The 18,423-nt window shown below is 39.0% G+C and overlaps 1 protein-coding gene across 1 annotated transcript in view; it reads right to left on the reverse strand.

The window, feature by feature from the left end:
* Positions 1 to 3,084: 3,084 nt before the first annotated feature.
* Positions 3,085 to 18,423, reverse strand: part of LOC121615903 (general transcription factor IIF subunit 2-like) — a 41,232-nt gene continuing 25,893 nt past the window's right edge. The window contains exons 5-8 of the mRNA XM_041950405.1: positions 8,810 to 8,891; positions 6,908 to 7,007; positions 5,432 to 5,575; positions 3,085 to 3,549 (exon numbers count right to left, since the gene is read on the reverse strand). Of these exons, the coding sequence (XP_041806339.1) occupies positions 3,421 to 3,549; positions 5,432 to 5,575; positions 6,908 to 7,007; positions 8,810 to 8,891 (455 nt within the window). The 3' untranslated portion in view covers positions 3,085 to 3,420. The remainder of the gene's footprint in view (positions 3,550 to 5,431; positions 5,576 to 6,907; positions 7,008 to 8,809; positions 8,892 to 18,423) is intronic.

An 18,423-nucleotide genomic window follows, 5' to 3' on the forward strand; every position in this document is an offset into this window, starting at 1 on the left:
CCCCAAAACCAAGAATGGTATCACTCTATTGTGAGGCAAACGATCCCCCCATTAAGGCGGGGTAGGATGCAACCCTTGGATGTCAACGACAGTCGTTTGCCTCGTTAGTGTCCCATTGTTGTCATTGGGAGGCTCCTGGAGCCATGTGTGAATGGCTTTGTTGTTTATCCTCAGAGGCTAAATCTTTGAATCTATTTGGGAGAGATGATAGGACAGCATTGTATGTGGGAGATAGGTGGTGTCTCAGACCTCCCCCTCTGTTCAGAGATGGTTTTTCAACCTGGACATAGATGGCTTCTCGTACTCCTCTTTCAAACCATCTGTCTTCTCTGTCCAGAATATGCACATTTTTATCCTCAAAGGAGTGTGCTTTCTCCTTGAGATGCAGATCAATGAACAATGACTTAGTAAATCAAACAGTGAAAACATCTTTTCCATTGAGAAAAGCCTTCAGTGCCTTTCTTTGCTCTTTCGATTGAGAAATACTCTCCAGTTCTGATATGCAGTGGCATGCAAAAGTTTGGTTACCCCTGGTCAAAGTTTGAGTTCCTGTGAATAGCTAAGTGAGAAAAAGATTACCTGATTTTCAAACAGCATAAAGTTAAAGATTACACATTTCTGTAACATTTTCAGAGAGATGGCTTTATTGTCTTTATCATTTCAAAATGGAGGAAAAAGGCCAGAAGCAAAGTTTGGGCCCCTGCATGATCAGTACTTAGTAACACCCCCTTTGGCAAGTATCAGCTTATAAAGGCTTTTTGTAGCCAGCTAAATGTCTTTCAGTTCTTGTTTGTGGAATTTTCACATTCTTCCTTTCACAACATTCAACAACACAGGCCCAAAGCATGAACGATCCACCCCGTGCTTGACAGTTGGAGAGGAGTTCTTGTTATGAAATTCTGCACCTTTTCTCCAGACATAACTTCATTGAGGCCCAAAAGTAGCATTTTAACTTCATCAGTCCACAGGACTTGTTTCCAAAATATATCAGGCTGGTTTAAATGTTCTTTTGGCAAACTTGTGATGCTGAATTTTGTGATGAGGATGCAAAAAAAAAAAAAAAAAAAGGGCTTCCTTTGATGACTCCTCCATAAAGGTGCAGGTGTCAGTGCAGCACCACCGAGAGTCTGCTTAATCTTCGTGAAGGTCTTTTGTCCTTTGAGCAGTTCTCAAAGTTTTTTCAGTCTTCCAGAACCCAGCTTCACCTCCACCATTACTGTTAACTCTTAATTGTTTTAATTTTCAGCTACAAGGTAGCTGCTTAAGGGAGCTCATGGCTACTGATTGTTGGGACAAGGTTCGAGGAGTCGATTATTTATAAAGCCATGAAATTTGCATCTCTTGGCCTATTCTAACAATGATGGTGATCAATCCATAGCACAATTAAGATAATTAAGGTCAGACACCTTGGTAAAAGTTATTAAGCTCAAATCTCTTGTGTCGAAACCTTTGCATGGTGCTCATTTCCTTTTTTCCCCCTATAAAAGTGTACAAAACAAACATAATGCACTAATCTGGCTCATGATTTTGAAAGGAATGCTTCATGTTTAACTTGATGCCATTTGGAGTTCAGTCCATCTTCTACTCAGCTAACTATTCACTTACAGAAGGGGTGCATGCCACTGTAACGGATGCTGAAACAGCATCTACGCTGTTTGGCAATACAAGTAATTTGATTCTGCTTAACCTACTCCACTCATGCAAAATGAAATCAAATTGGTGGGTATATCGAGTGATGATCGAAATCTTACCCTGTCACTAGCCTAGTGATTATTTTGCAGTTACCCCCCCTACAAAAAAAAACAATGCCATCTTGATCTGAACTTACTTATTGAGCCAGATAAACACAAAACTGGAAACAGGCCTGTTTTCCGTTCTACCGCACAATGAGTACTTTTGATATTTAAGTAATATTATCTAAGAATTGTCATTAAAATTTACATGACTACTTTGACTGCAGGACCTTTACCTGTAGTATGGAATTGACACATAAGAGTCTGAATGCTTCTTCCACTGCTGTTCCTGACACCTTTTTACTGAATGGATTGTGCTACTTACAGTCTGTTATAAACCTCAGCAGGCTTTATTTCCCCAAACTAATCTCATCCATGCAACACAAACAAACACACCTGTAGCTCTTCCATACCTGTGTAGGGAATTCATACAGCAGTGCTAGTCAACCTTGTCTGCTGCATTTGGCCAGCGGTTCTGATCATTTCACACCTTCAGTCCTCACTTTCCCTTCTCCTCAGCTGGAACAAGTCTGAGATAATCAGAGAGATAATCAGAATTAAGTGAAATGTTGTGGGTTGTATGGCCCAATCGGCAGTTAATGTATTTTTAATTTTAGATTTTTATATTGCAGGATAATTGGCAGTTACCTTTTGCTATGTTAGATTTAGATTGAAGTTGTAAAAACAAATTTTACAGCCTGAGTTTTTTAGTGAAAAAACAAACTCAACATGCTTTAAACTTTAAAACATGGAGCAGCAGCTGGTCTCTTCCCTGTGATTTATTGGAAACATAGTTTCAGGCTGTCCTGTTGCCATAGTAACACTATTAGAAAGACACACCATGGCTGGAAATGAGTTTCCAGCCATTTTACTCTTTAATCTTTGTTTTTTCTGTGATTCATTGCTGCTGTTGAACTTCATTGTCAGTGTAGCAGCAGAGCCTTGGATGCTTTGTGCCAAAACGAATGGGTTGATAGAAAAATTTGGTCTAAATCAGACAGGTTTAGAATATGCAGAGGAACACATGGAAATCACTGGCTGCCTGTGGTCCAGTATGTTTCGGAAAACAAACAGTAATTTAAGTAAGGCATGTCTGACTTATAGTGAGTGGGCTAAAACATCCAACATGGAAATGCATCATGAATGTTCAGTTTTGAAGTGCTAAGTCCTAGCGCGCGCGCACACACGCGCACACACACACACACCTTGTATATCTCTGACATCCTTCCACCAACCAGGCAATAGCTGTGTGGTGTTGGTGTGATGGAGTTAAACTGTTTTTAGCCTCAGATGGGTTTTTTTTAGGATCTTTTAGAGAATATTTTATCCACCTTCTGTTTCCACACAAGCACTGGTTAGACATTCCTCAACTTCCAGAAACTTAAAACTCATTTGAACTCAATCAGAAATATGTCTTGTTTATTTATGTCAAAGTGCTGTGCTCGCTAAGGTGTAGCAAACCTTTCCACTTATGATAATGGCAACAAAAATAACCAACTCAAAAAACATCACATACTACCTGCATATGTGCCAAACAGCATTTTCTCTTTGACATATATATTCAGGAAGTCGATGAAAACCCTGAATTCCCTGAATATTAAGCGGCTGAACACTCAGGCTGAATCGCCGCTCTTTCTCATGTGATGAGACCCACATCAGTGAACAGGCTCGGCGGAACTCGCTGGAACTACTCGGTCTGCATCTCCTCCTCAGCGGACTGGTAGTGTCGGTACTCTGGCTTCAGTTCCCAGGTGCTTTTGTGAGCTCCCTTGTTGTTGTATGTCCCAATTTCCTTCATGATTTCTTTCAGGTAGGTCTGTAGAAACAGGTTGAGATAATGACACTGTGACATATGATTGTATAAGACAGAGCAGACATTATTATGCCTGTGTAAAAAGGTAGACTATCATGTCGGGTACACCCTGTCTTTACTGTGTACAAGCAGAGATTGTTAAGGAACAGTTTGACATTTTTGGAAATATGATTATTCGCTTTCTAGCAGGCACTTGATTGATTGACTTGATAGACACAACATTGATGCTACTTATGCCTGAATGTTAAATATAAGGCTACAGCTAGCTGTTTCCAGTCTTTATGCTAAGCTAAGATAACTGTCTCCTGGCAGTAGCCTTATATTTAAACCTTATATGAGAGGTATTTCCCAAAATATTAAACTGTTGTTTTAAAGGACCAGTTTGTGATTTTGGGGAATTTGCTCACAGCAATTAGTTAAGGAGATCGACTCTCTCTTTATAGACCACTGGCTAGCTCAATCTATAACGATATGTCATCATTTATTTAGATTTTGTGTTACTCTAAACTTGTAAAGTAACCAGTGCTGTTAGTTACTACATAGTACAATGTGAATCTCTGAAATGTAGTGGTGTAGAATTATAAAGAAGCATCAAATGGAAACACTGAAAGTACAAGTACATCAAAATTGTACAGTACTGGAGTAAATGTACACAGGTACTTTCAACTAGTGGAACAGAGCTAAGTTATCTGTTTCCCCCTGTTTTCAGCATTTATGTTTTAATTCTGAAGTGGCATGATTAATAATTTTACTTTAGGTACTTTCAGTATCTAACAGTATTTCTACACTGTAGTATTGCTACTTTTACATACATAAAAGATCTGAATATTTCTGCAACCACTGCTCTGTTCACAGGTAATAAAATCCAAAGGTAATAAAATCCACCTACCAGCACCTCCAAAGCTTACTAACACATTACATCTTGTTGGTTTAATCTGTACAAAAACCAAGGTGTAAAAATGACACTGTGGTTTTCCAGAGGCAGATTTTTTCTTGGCTAACACTAGTGTTTCCTGCCTGGTTCCAGTCTTTGTGCTAACATAAGTAAAACATAAAGTGAGCTGATTGGAAGACAGTCCCTGAATGGAAATATGAGACTGAATGTGATGCATGAGCCAAGTTTATACTACTTTTATACTAAATGGTGCGTATACTCACACACCGAGCTTTGCCTCTCATTTTAACCTCTTTTATATGTGCAGTGACTGTACTGTTCAGTTTCACAAACGGGCATAAATCCTACACAAATCTAATTTTTAATACTGAGCAGCAGCTGTGGAAGACAATTCAGAAGTGCTGTGTGTGAGGGACCATACCCTCCATCCACCACTGGGTGTCTCTGTTGAGCTTGTTCAGACATGCCCACTGTAATGAATAACAGTGATGTGTTTCAAGACTTTTCATAATGGGCATTTCGGTTACTTTAGTTCAGTTAATTTGAGTGTTAGCCAAGTGCTTTAGGAGAGAAATGATGGTGTGGAGTGTATTGCGGCGTTTGACTCCTACTCAGCCGATGGTTATGCAATCAGATGCAATCAGAGGGAGAGAAGGACCTCAAGGTCTCATCAGCACCTACACATTGCTGTTCACTGCGAGCTGGAACGAATCCACTGCACTGTATCGATTCATCCCGTGTGTGTGCGTGTGCGTGCGTGTGTGCGTGTGTGCATGCGTGTGTGTGTATGCATGCACACATATTGGCCCAAATTTCAGCCACAAAAGATAGTGTGAACAGGCATGGACGTCATGTCGTGGGCGATTTGTTCAAATTTAACAAAGCAAGGTGGATGGTGGGCAGGTGTATTGTTTTTTGGTCTTTCTAGCTATACTGTTATGTGTGTTTCTTTTATGCGTGTTTGTTTGTGCGCGCCTGTGTGTTGCTCACCACAGGTTGTTTAGTAATGTCCACCAAGTCCTTAATGTTGTAATACTGGTGCTTCTCAAAGGCAGAGAAGAGCATGTCCAACACCACCTGCCGCTCAGCCCTCACCATCTTCCCCTCCAACTTCTTCTTCTTATCATACACCACCTGAGAATCAGAAGGAATATTGCTACTACTACTATAATAATAATAATAACAACAATAATAATCATAATAATTACAAAAATGACATAACAAAATACCCCACCATTCTGGTTTGATTCTAATTTCACAATTTGATCCATCCAATCTATAGATCTAACCTAATCTATGCAAATGTGAAAATATCTGTAAAGTCTAAACACACATGTAAACACACAGCATGTCTGTGTTTAAATGTCGAGTTAAAATCCCTCTGCTCATTTTTTAGACTGATAAGTATTTAGTTAACATTTACTTGTGCCTTTTAAAGCTGCATGTTGTACTTATGGTTAAATGCATTGACCATATATATGCATTAAAAGGGTCACTGCACTTTCATTAAGCTGTCGGACTTACAAAAGTCAAATTCAAGGCAGAAGAGGCAGAGATATCCTTTGAGTCAGACCAATTGGTCAAATCCGTCCCCACAACTCTGGATCCCATAATGCAACTCAGTAGTGTCTTTAGTTAGACACCTCTTACCTGGTAAGTTCTTCAAACCCCACACCTTCAGTTTGTAACACAAGCTTTCTGCTAAAAAATGAGTAGCGTCTAAGCCCAAGCAGCAATAACCATGACGACATCACTATGACATCATCAGGGTTATTTTCTAGAGCTCCTCCAGAGCCACAAGAGACATTATTAGGTTTGCAACTAACAATTATTTACAATTTCAATTAATCTGACAATTATTTTCCTGATTAATCATGATAAATGTCCATCACAACTTCCTACAACTTAAGAGAACGTCTTCAAATGTCTCAACCAATGTCCAAAAAATAGTCCAAAACTCAAAGTTTACCATTATAGATAATTAAAAACCAGCAAATATTCATATTTGACAGGTTTTAAGCATGGGATTTCTGGCGTTTTTGCTTCAGAATGATTAAAATGATTAATTATAAAACAGCACGCAATTCTTCATTACCAGTAAACTGAACTTCATGTGTGAAATTGGTGGACTGCCTCTTTAAAAATACATTTCAAAGCTGTTGACTGAAGTGGTGATCATGTAACATCAAAAAACACTATATGGTGGTAATTTACAGTTCCCTCAACTTTTTATATGCTGTAGCTGACTCACTGTTGTTCAACACAGTGTTACAGTTTGTGAAGCCTACAGATTACTTCTTATTGGCACAATGTGCAGGCCAGCCCTGCTGTTACCTCAGTGCAACAGCTGGGTGGGGGTGCTTTTCACCCCCTCCTTTAAATCATTTTCTAACAATATCAAATGGGCCATGACGTGTTTTTAAATCAAACACACACATATACAGCCTTGCTGTTATTAGTTCTCACATTGAAATCGTGGTTGGCCACAGGCTTGAAGACGGTAGTGATGGCTCTCTCCAGCTGCTGCGACAAACGTGGAGACTTGGTGGAGTCTTTAATCTGCAGCCTGACACACGCACACACACGCGCGCGCACGCATGCACGCACGCACGCACACACACACACACACACACACACAGATATTTGATTTGTGTTTTCTGTGATCTAACTTGATCTGTGCTGACAGACATGCCTGTTGGCACCGAGACAACACTGTTAGCACCTTGAGGTAAAACAAGCAAAAGTAATGGCAGCTGCTCTGTCCAAAGATATTTTGCTTCGTTGAATTTCACTCATTTATCTGGACACATTCTATTCAACCTGATGCCACACAGAACAAACATTAGTAGCCTTGAAGAAAGGTTAAACACAAAGCACTGAAGCTGCCTTATTTCCTGCCATAATTAACATGATATATTCATGATATATTAACCATAAACAGTTATGCTAATGAAGTCATTAGCAAAGCTTGCCGATGCATTATAAACTATTTCTATCTTTTCTACTTTTACTTTTCTCTCATTTCTTTACTGAGTTAAATTTCCTCCTCCATATGTTAATACCCACAAAATTAAAACTGACTGTATCACTAATAAATACAAAATAATCTTAGTAATAATGACAATCAATGAAGAGAAACACATATAATTCTCTAAATAACAAACATGATTTGAATTACGTATAAAGCACTGAGATGCTTTTTGTATCTGCTCTTCCTTTTTTAATATGCGTTTATATTGTGCTAAATAAATATGACCACTATGAACACAGTATGAACTTGTGGTGAAGTTCCTACAAAAACTGTTGAATTGTACACACACACACACACACACGCGCGCACGTGCACGTGCACACGCACACACACACACCATAATGTCCTGCATATCCTGTAGCCTGCCATGATGGAGGGACATTTGTCAGCTGCCATCCACATGGGAGATTACTGGAGTGAAAACTGAAGCCTTTCCTTGTCAAGTCAGAAATGAAATACAATTGGACAAATCTAAGTTCAGCATGTTCTCTACAGTACTTCACAGTGCCACCCTGCACTGTCCAAGGACAATCTCAGCCAAGACGGTCAGCACAGAAATCTGAAAAAGATGCTGTTTTTTAATGGCAGATGAAGATGCTATCAAAAAAGTGCTTATGTCATGTCCATCATTAAAGTGCTTTCTTGTTATGTGTGTTACTGATGGCTGACACAGAAGCGGCCTCACACACTAAAGCAAACTGTGCACTGTGTTTGCCTTCGGTTGCATTGTAGCAGTGCATCTGCCACAGTGATGCGGTTGCTATAGCAATATCATCCACTAACTAGCTGGAATAACGGATTCCAGTGAAGAGGAGACAGAAACCATTTGAAAAGGCAGAGTGGACGTGAGTGTTTAGTGTACACAAATAAATAGTTGCAGCGTGTCAACATGTCGCGACTTCTCTGCCCCTGTTTGAATTAATACACGGCACTTTGTGTTGTCCAGGGGTGAAAAAAGCAAACAATACAGTTTTAGAAAAGAAATGCCCTGTTCCATTTGTGTGTTTGTCATTCCTGTCATTTTAAGAATTATTCATCTATAGTTTTTTGAGAGGTCTACGTTGAAGGGAAAACTGTAGTTATGATGTTATGAATCTTATGTTGTTATCCAATGGCAGTAACAATTGCTGTGCTTTTTCTTTTTTTTTTCTATTAGCCATATTGATACTGGAAAGTGTTTTTTTCCTCTGACATCATCATTTATTTATATCAAATAAATTGGAGTGTTGGTAAGCTTGTTTTTTTCTATATTCCATTATTCTAATCAAATGCAATTAAAATACAACACCATTATAAATTCGCCATTTCTGAGATCAACATTTTCAAAGGTCACTCACTTCTTCAGCTTCATGTAGTTGTCACTGACGACTGGTCTGCATTCGGCTCTGTGCACCACCATCCCCTCCAGACTGATTTCATCTACAACAAAGACAGTGACTCAGCTGCTCAATCATGATTCAGACACATGCATGCACACACACTGAGACTGGGGGAAAAAAAAAAAACAGTAAAACTTTTCCACATTCTGTTGCTGTAAGACTTATTTCGAGTGGTTATCTTGAAGCGTTCAGTCCTGGTTGATTTGGTGACATCTGTTACTGGTGGCGGCAAATTTGGTTTTATGCTACAAATCATATAATTATGGGGGCAGCAACTATTGCATTAATAATGAAGTCAAGTAAGGTTTGGCCTTTTTCCATCATTCTCTGAGCAACCATGATCCAGCTGCTCCTTCCTGTTCCATTACTCCCTGCAATATTTAAAACTCATCCGCTGCCAAAAATGGCCGTTTTTTTGTTTTGTAGACGCATATTTGATGAATGATAGCGGTCAGTGCAAAGCTCGCTGACAAACACACTATATTTCCTGTGACTACTTTATAATAAAAACCAAGTCATGTTTCATCAGTTAAATGTTTTTAAAATTAAGCTGCAGCAGTAGGAAATGTTTGGTTTGCATTAGCAGTAAATAAATACAGCATCTTCTTCTGGGAATGTCGAGACCAAAACCCAGTTCAGAGTTACTATGATTTTTCTGCAGAATGAGTACTTTGACGTCTTATACTACGGACATTTAGCTGATAATATTCTGTATATACTTTTAGCTGAATAGTTTTAAATTGTGTTCTTGGTATTTTTACTTAAGTAGAGGATCTAATACTTTTTCTACAACTTCAAGTCAACCTTCCATAAACCATTCACAACTCTGCCACTCCTGTCAATGTGACATTTTCAGCTATTTCTGATTTTCAATTTATTGCATTTATTTTTCAAGCTGTTCTTTCATAAGGTGCTTCAGCCAATTATCCGACTGTCCAACCCACAACCTTTTTCCGAAACCATTTGATGCCTCTTCTGCTCCTCTCCAATCGGTACTGAGATCCGCTTTACTTTTTTTCTTTGCAAATTTTGAATCGACTGTCCAGGAAATGGTGCAGTCCAGTTGGTGAGTGTTGGCGTTACATTGGCTACAGCTTTGTCTATTGTGCATTGTTGTATGATTTGGCATTGTTTGTATCTGGACTCATAAAAAGGCCTGAGAAGCCGCTACATTTCACACCCGTCAGTTAACAAAACCAGCAGAGAGAGACACTCAAAGGGCGAACAGAGAGAGGAAGTCTACAGAGAGCTGTAGAGGTCAACAAACAGCCTGTGAGTAATTGATAATGAACAGACTGACAGGCCCAGATGACATGTGGACGAGGGACAGAGGCTGTCAAACTTATTTTAACGTTCTATTGTAATTCCCACAAACAGTTAGGGTCAGGGTTTGAGTTAGGCATGAAATTATGTAAAATCAGAGTTAGTAAATCCACTAGGGATACATGGCAATTCCCTTGCTAACGTCTTTCCTCTTTTGTCCTGGTCTCTCCCCCTCTAGCATGGGGGATAAATGCACAGAAAAGATACGAGGAAACGATGTCTCTCAAGCGTCATCTGAAGCGACGTCAGTTTCTGCTGACGCAGACACAGCAGGATCGCCTGTCAGTCAGCATCAGCTGCTCTGTGGTGTCTTTTGTTCCAAGATGTCCTTCCTCCACAGATAATGTGATGTACAGTGCAGATAATAACAAGGATGCATATTCCCCTGGCTCGTGCTTTCATTGTTGTACTGATGTCCTCTTACGTAACAACAAAGAAAGTAAAAGACATTTGCCTCTGCGTGTTGACTCTGCTGCATCTGCAGCAAACCTCTTTTCACAAGGTGTACAAATCAAACTACAAATGAGTTTAAAGGTAATTCACTGGATGCACAGGAGCCATTTCTACTGGCAGTAAAGCATTTTTGCATTCATTAATCATATTTTCAAGTTGTGCTTGTAAAGTCACTATTTAATGATTGAAATGTCAGAAATGTGGAGTAATTTATAATACCAGAAATGAATTCTGTTCTAAATTATTTTATATACTGTAAACCCACTCACTGTTTTAACCACACCCACAACCTTGTTCTGCCACTGAAATCAAACCTTTAATAGTCTTTCCACAGGATCCTTTTTTATCAGACCATTATTTAACTCTCCTGTTACTGGACTACAGTAACGGGCTATAGGCAAAAAATACTACACTACATGTCAATCTGATAGTTGTAGCTAAATTTGAGGAAGTGCTTCCATTGGCACTTAATTCAATGCTAGGCCTCAATATCAAGATCCTTCACCTCACATACAAAGTCTTTAATGGCCAGGCACCATCATATCTTAAAGAGCTTACAGAATCAACTAAAACTTGTGGTTCCTAGAGTCTGAAGAGATAGAGCCTGAGGTTTCTGCTTGTTCAAAGGGAGTTTTGCCTTGACACTATGACCAACTGCTTGCTCACAGGAATTATTTTGTCCCTGTGAATAATATCATAAAGTGTACAATATAGACCTGCACTATGTGAAAAGTGCCCTGAGATAACTTCTCTTATGATTTGATGCTACGTAAAAAAAAAAAATTGACTTGATGATATCCCATTGACTAGGGACCAAGGAGCAGAAAATGATACAAAGCAAACAGTGCATACTGTATGTACTGTGTGGCGCATCGTCTTTGTCCAGATTGGGCTGTTCTTCAGTGCCTCACCAACTTGCTGTCTAAAACTTTATTAAATAATTTATGAGAAACTCATGATGCATTGTAGTGTACTTACAAATGTTTCATTTGTGTGTGAAATATTAAGGCACGGCCTAGTTATGAGATGTTAACTGTATCAATTATCGAAGTGTTACTGGTTTTGGTAAAAAGTTTTTGTTTTGAGTGGATATTTGACTCATGGTGCTGCTGTAGTTAGTCATGAGTCATCAGCATGAAGCCCAATCTGTCCTGATGAAAATCCAGTTGAAAAATGCCTGCACTGACCCATCTTCCAACTTAAAGGATAAGACTGATCCTTCCTTATTCATATTCAAATCCCATGAGGAACCCAAAACCCACACTTTTCAACTTCCCACTGTGCAACCACCTTGTGATGACTTAAGTAAAAACAGGTTACCAATATGTATGTATGTATGTATTTGCATTTTTAAAAAAGACTCAGAACTTTTTAATGGGCAGTGTGATTTTAAGCCAACATTACTCAAACTGAAGTAAATATTGCATTTGTTTGGGACTATTTTAAACTGTGGATTAATCCACATTTGGTGCACTAATGAGTATTACCAACATTGCCCCAACAAACAAACAAACAAAAAAGCAATAAGACCACCCCAAAAAATGACAGTGCCCATGTTGTTCGTAATAAAGGATTATAGAGTATCACAAGTGCAACCGTGTGGTTCATGGAGGTTGGTGGAGGAATAAAATATACAGTATCAGGTTTTGGCTACAGATGCAACAGTCAGGCAGTAGGATCAATTCATTGTTGTTTTCTTAAAGGGTTTGGTTGGCAACAAAACTAAAAAAAATCATCAGCCTCATCTTTCATAAAACGGCCTTGATGTATTCAGTGTAAACCTGAAGCTGAACAAATGCAGGTGCAACTGCCACGGTCACTATAGTAACCATCACAAGCCACCTGACATCATGTGTCAGTCGCAACATTCCATCGAGAGTCCGTCTTTAATCTGAAGCAAGAAACGCTTTGCAGTATGTGTCACAGATCTCACTAATGTCCATCTTTGCCTTTCCCACAAATGGATGCAATTATGTGCAATTATTGGCTGGTGAGTGCCAGAGCGCTCGCCAGCAACACATCTAAAACCACACCCACACACAAGCAACATGTGTGCACACATGCACATGGCTACTGACTATCCATCACCAACCTCCATGTTGTGCAGTAATCACAGTCAAATATGCTCAAGGCCATAAAAAAATGAGGACCGTTGCCCATCTGCCACTCAAGTCTTCCCGTTTCTTCTCCAGGATCCAGACAAACACTGTGTGTAGGAGAGAAACCTCTTCCTAATCACGGAAAGACACACATACTGCAGAGAGAGAGAGAGACGACACCACGTGTAGGTCAAGGCTTCTGTGTGTGGGAGGAACACTTGAGATAAATATTAGACTCCTGCACATTTGGCTTCACTATAAAACTCTTACATGCTGGATCAATGTTTTGGTCCACACCTTCTAATTCTCCTACACAGTTATCATTCAGAGCTGCCCAATACTTTATTACTCTGCATGAGATGAAGAAAAGCTGAGGCTGAAATTCAACATCACATCACAAAAACTGTTTCAATGCAGCCACAAAGTGGATTTCAATGCAGCAGCTGCTCCTGCTTTCATTTATGAATATATTCACGACTGATCCAGACATGTCTTTCGACTCTCGTAGAGATACGCCCCACCAAGTTAAAACCCTCATTTGACTTAACGAAACAGTTTAACATTTTGGGAAATGCGGTTATTCGCTTTGTTGCGGAGAGTTGAGAAGATTGTCCTTTAAATTTGAAGCTACAGCCAGGAGACGGGTAGCTTTGCTTGGCACAAAGACTGGAAACAGCAGGAAACAGCTAGCCTGGGTCCATCCGAAGGTAACAAAATCTGCCTAGCAGCTGCTTTGAAGTTCAGTGATTAACACCTTATATCTCGTTTGTTTAATCTGTGCAAAGACAGTAGTGTAAAAACAATAAGCTGTGGTTTCACGGAGGTATCTGCGCCAAACTATTTCTTGGCTGGGCATAGGAACTTCCTAGCGTCCTGTTGTCACTGTGAGGTTGCCAGGCAACCAGTTGTGACATTCTGCAGCAAAGCAAATAAGCGTGTTTCCCAAAATAACAAGTACCATTATATGCATCATGACGTTCCAAATTGATAAGAAACCTGACAACTTCTTCTATTATATGTATTTTGGCATGATAGCTTACATAATTTAATATTTTGCAGAAAAGTCTAACACTCTAACAGCTGACTGAGTCTAAATGCAGGTTCTGGTCTAGGGTGATAGCATCCGTTAAGACCTAACAAAGTAACACGGCCTATAATGTTTTATAGCGCTGCTGATGACAGAATACCATCAGAAAGAGAAGATAAATGAATTACCAGTACCATTTACATTGCTTTATTCGTGTCTTGGTACAGCTCTGTGATGACATACTGTTAACAGCTGTAGGACCATCTCTCATACAATGTGTGTATAATGTGTAATGATCGACACCCTTATACTAGCCAAATACATTCTAAAATTACAGGACATTTTGAACTGAACAATCAGTTAAAGAAGTCATATTTTACAAGTCATCAAGTCATTTACAAAGACATCTTACTCCTCCTTGGCTTAGGACAGGCTGTTTTGAGTACTTTTCCAAGTCTATTTAAATTAAAGCAAAAATGAATTTCTGATGTTTGTGTTCGACATCTGCTCATCTTTTGTTTTAGATGAATTACATTAATAAATGACTCTTATTGTTACAGTGATGTAACAAGTTGTCAACTCATGTAACATTATTTCCTCTTTACCCATCTCTTGTCTCCACTGCTCTGCTCTGTGTGTGGAGGCGTTTTTTTCTCATCCATGTTCCAGGAAGACTCGTTGTTACTCTGGCTCTGATTAGCTCTGACCCTGACATTTAACCATAACCATCATACTCCTTATGCCCAAACCTAACCATCCAAACCAATGAAGGCAAAAAACACTAGCCAATCAGAGATAGAATAGGGCGCAAGTACCGTGTACACATATCCCGACCCCAAGCAGCTGTATGGAGGGGCTAAACGCCGCCCTCTCTGAGACACAGAGAGCAGAGGAGAGAACAAGCCTGTAAATGACAACAAAATATAGCAAAGATACTGATCTGAAACTAAAGATATAAATTAGGTAAATAACATAAATATTTTGTCTCTTTTGGGGGGGCTGTCTTACTTATTTAAGACATAAGTAAATACATTTGAAGGCATCACATTTTACTAATTCTTTTAGAGCAGAGAAGCGGAAAAATGGCAGATTGAAGACCGTAAAGGAAGACCGACAGATACGAGGGCGAGGAGGTCACTCGTCCACCCCCTCCACGCTCATCTCTTACTCTCCATCTGCTCCAAGGCCCTTTCCTCAAAGCTCTGACCTTCCTAATGTTAAACACAACAAACAGCTTGCCGCCCACCAGGCCTCCATCCGCCGTCATCGTCTCTGAATACGATGCCTCTTCAGCTATGTTTTACCATTTGTGCACATCAGCCACAAACACAGCAAGTCTACATAAACTAGAGTTAGAGCAATAAATACATCAGTCATAGACCTTCATCAGTATGCAACATGAGCGCTACTCCTCTGTAGTCTAATGCTGCAGCCTAACAGTTCTCACATTTTTTATTTTTAAGGTTTACTAGCCTTAAGGTCCATTCATTGTCTACAATAATAATTTCTTTCTTACAAACACAAGATCTTGACCCACTGCATAAACTGCTTCTGTTACTGTGCCTCAGGCTATCCATGAGACCCTGGTTCTCTCCACTTTGAAATGACTCTCCAGTAAGTAAGACCTTTTTTGATGGTTTCATTGCTTCTCTGAAACAGCATCCTCTTGGCTCTGATCTTGACTCAGATCTGATTGAAGCTTGGTGACCTTCTGGTTATCATGCCAAATGTGACTTTCTTGGTTTGAGGTGGTTTTAGGTCTTAGGAATAATTCGGAAATACTTTAGAAAGACATGGTGCCAGGCAAATAAACAAAGCATACGCACAAAAACCAAAGTTACTTCTCTCACATAAACAGGTATTTATTAAAAAAAAGAAAAAAAAAAGATTGTACAGTGAGAACATGCACATCTGACGCATACTTCAAAGTCTAGTCATGGTGTTCTAGAAACAGGCATAGGTAATCTGGTGGAGAGTTAAACATCAAATAATACAACACTGTTTAGGTTGTTAGCCAGTTTCATTTCCTGACTTTTTGCAGTCTACCCAGCATCCATACAGTGCCTATAAAAGGTGCGCATACTGTATAGCAGAATAAAACTGCCATTTTTTGACTGAGGATGATGATAATAATAATATCTGGAAAAGCCAGGAAAATTTTTCTCTGTGATTTCAATTAATTAGGATTCCCTCTTTGGTTGAAGTAAATGTGCACAAATTTCAATTTCAACTTGAGCTAACTTTGACCTGTAAATTTGCACCACTTTGACAGAGCTGACCTTTCAGGGGAAGGAGAGCCTGAAAGTCCAAAATGAAAGAAACTATCATATCTTATGAGCTGTGTTGCACCATTCACTTTTCTGTAACCTCCTCTGTCAGAGTAAAAACTGTTCCATAAAAGAGCAGCAGTTTGCAGACAGTTATGAGACAGGAGTCGATAGTAGTAATGCTGTGTGAACATATTGTACCGTTTCAATAACTTTATTGAACACAATGGTGTACAATGGTGAAAAAAATACCAGGGAAGAGTTCGCAGAGCAGTAGAGAGAAAATAGAAAGCATCTCCAGGAGTTATCAAGACTGACTACTGCTAGCCGAGTTAGCTCATTTTTAATCATTAGTCATTTTTTCAAATTAGCATGATATTATTAAAGATATTATGAGAAAATCTGGATTAGAATTAATTTGTGTTTTGGTAAGGCATACCCAGCCAAAATCCCTGACAAACAGAATAAATAAGAATAAGAATATCTCCTTAAAATATTTTTGGCTACTAGCAAGATTGTATCACAGGGAAATAAACTGTATGGAGAAACTGGCCTTTTTTAAGACTACAATATGAACAATATGTAAAACATTGGAAAAACTGAGAATAAATATGTGCCTCTAAGACATAATTGAAAAATCCTCTTCTTGTACAAGTATTGTGTTACCCATGTCGACCCACTCATTTAACTTGGAAAATATCAACAGAAATATACTTGCTAAGAGGCATTTACAACTTAATAACACAGCTTGGTTTTGTTTGACAGATTTTATCATTCCATTTATTCACACTGGAGGTATCATTTTATTTCCCAGTGTTTATGATCTCGTCATTTTACCCTTTACTGTGAAACCCTTCAAAAGTCTGTTTCAATATGAGCAATGTAAACTACATCATTACCTTTCTGATGTCTCTGCTAATGATGGCTTACAGGTGCATGTGATGAGTTTATTATACGGGTGCTAATAAAAAACAAAATGACAGCTGCTCTGGCCAATGCAACTGGTAAAACTGCGCTCAATGACAGGTCTAACGACTGGTGGAGCAGATAGAAGCGTTGATATGCAAATCCAGAGTGCTGACATCAATCAGTGGTTATCTGTTAAAGTGGAAATCAATCTTGTGCATGTGAACCCAGCAAAAACTACTGAAATTTATAAAACCCAATGTATGAATGCAGGCCTTAAGGTAACACATCAAAAAAGAGTGTATGTATTTTTCTGTCTTTGTGTTTACAAAGACTTGTAGTCATGAACCTACACAGAGTTTTATGCATCTGGCCCATGGTTGTTTGCATAACTGAATATGTAAGTCCGTCCAGAGATGTCTATGTAATAAATCAATTAGATTTCATACATGTGACTGTGTTTTTATTGTATCAAATGTGAATTGCAACACAAAAGCTAAAATATACTCTTTTTTTCTTTCTTCTTTACACACACGCCTATGCACACACGTATGCACAGTGTGGTTTCCATCATTTTTGGGGACATTACATAGACTAACAGTGATTTCCTGGAGACCCTAACCATAATCACTACTTGCCTTACCCTTACCCTAATCTTAACCCAAGTCTTCAACCTAAAATTCAATGATTTACATTCTTGGGACCTGCATTTTGTCCCCATAAAGAAGGCGAGTCCCCACAATGTGACCGTCTAAACAGATTTATGTCCCCACAACGTAAGGAATACATGGTACACACACACACACACACACACACACACATACACACACACACACACACAGTAGTGACAGAGCCTTGTCTATGACAATGATTGGATCTCCAAATATAATTTTCTATTACAGCTCATCTCTACCAAGCCCAGAGGCTGCTTCATTAAGGAAATTTAATGATTCCATTCATTAACTTTTTTCCATTGTCTGTAACTGTACTCAGCCCACTTGCTTTTATTTTAACATGAATTAGCACCGGCAGTACAAAACAAACAAGAGATCAAAGTGCTGAGAAAATGCAGAGAAAACTGGTGGACAATTTAGCTGTGGCCAGTCGTTGCCTAAAGGTTAGAGAAGCAAGCTTGTCATTGGTTCAATCCTCCTCATGGGCAGTATAAATCTGGTTGGGGAAAATAAAAAGCAGCGCTCGCTCCTCCCTCATTACCACCACTGAGGTGCATCATGGGATTTAAAAAAGGTAAACAGAAAAAAGATATACTTTACATTATAGTGCAGTGTTTTAAGTTATAATTATGGTGTGATGTTTCTAGATTTATTTTTTATTATTGTTGGACTTGGAGGGATTTTATTGATGATGATATAGGTAGTTATTGTGTTGGTTTGTTGGTGGTCTGATGTCACCTTGAGTTGAGACACTTTTGCTATCTTCACATCGAGGACGACAATGAAAATATAGCTTGAAATGTGTTGATATTTTTGTTGTGAT

This window comes from Chelmon rostratus, chromosome 13, assembly GCF_017976325.1.
Source record: "Chelmon rostratus isolate fCheRos1 chromosome 13, fCheRos1.pri, whole genome shotgun sequence".
Taxonomy (NCBI): Eukaryota; Metazoa; Chordata; class Actinopteri; order Chaetodontiformes; family Chaetodontidae; genus Chelmon; species Chelmon rostratus.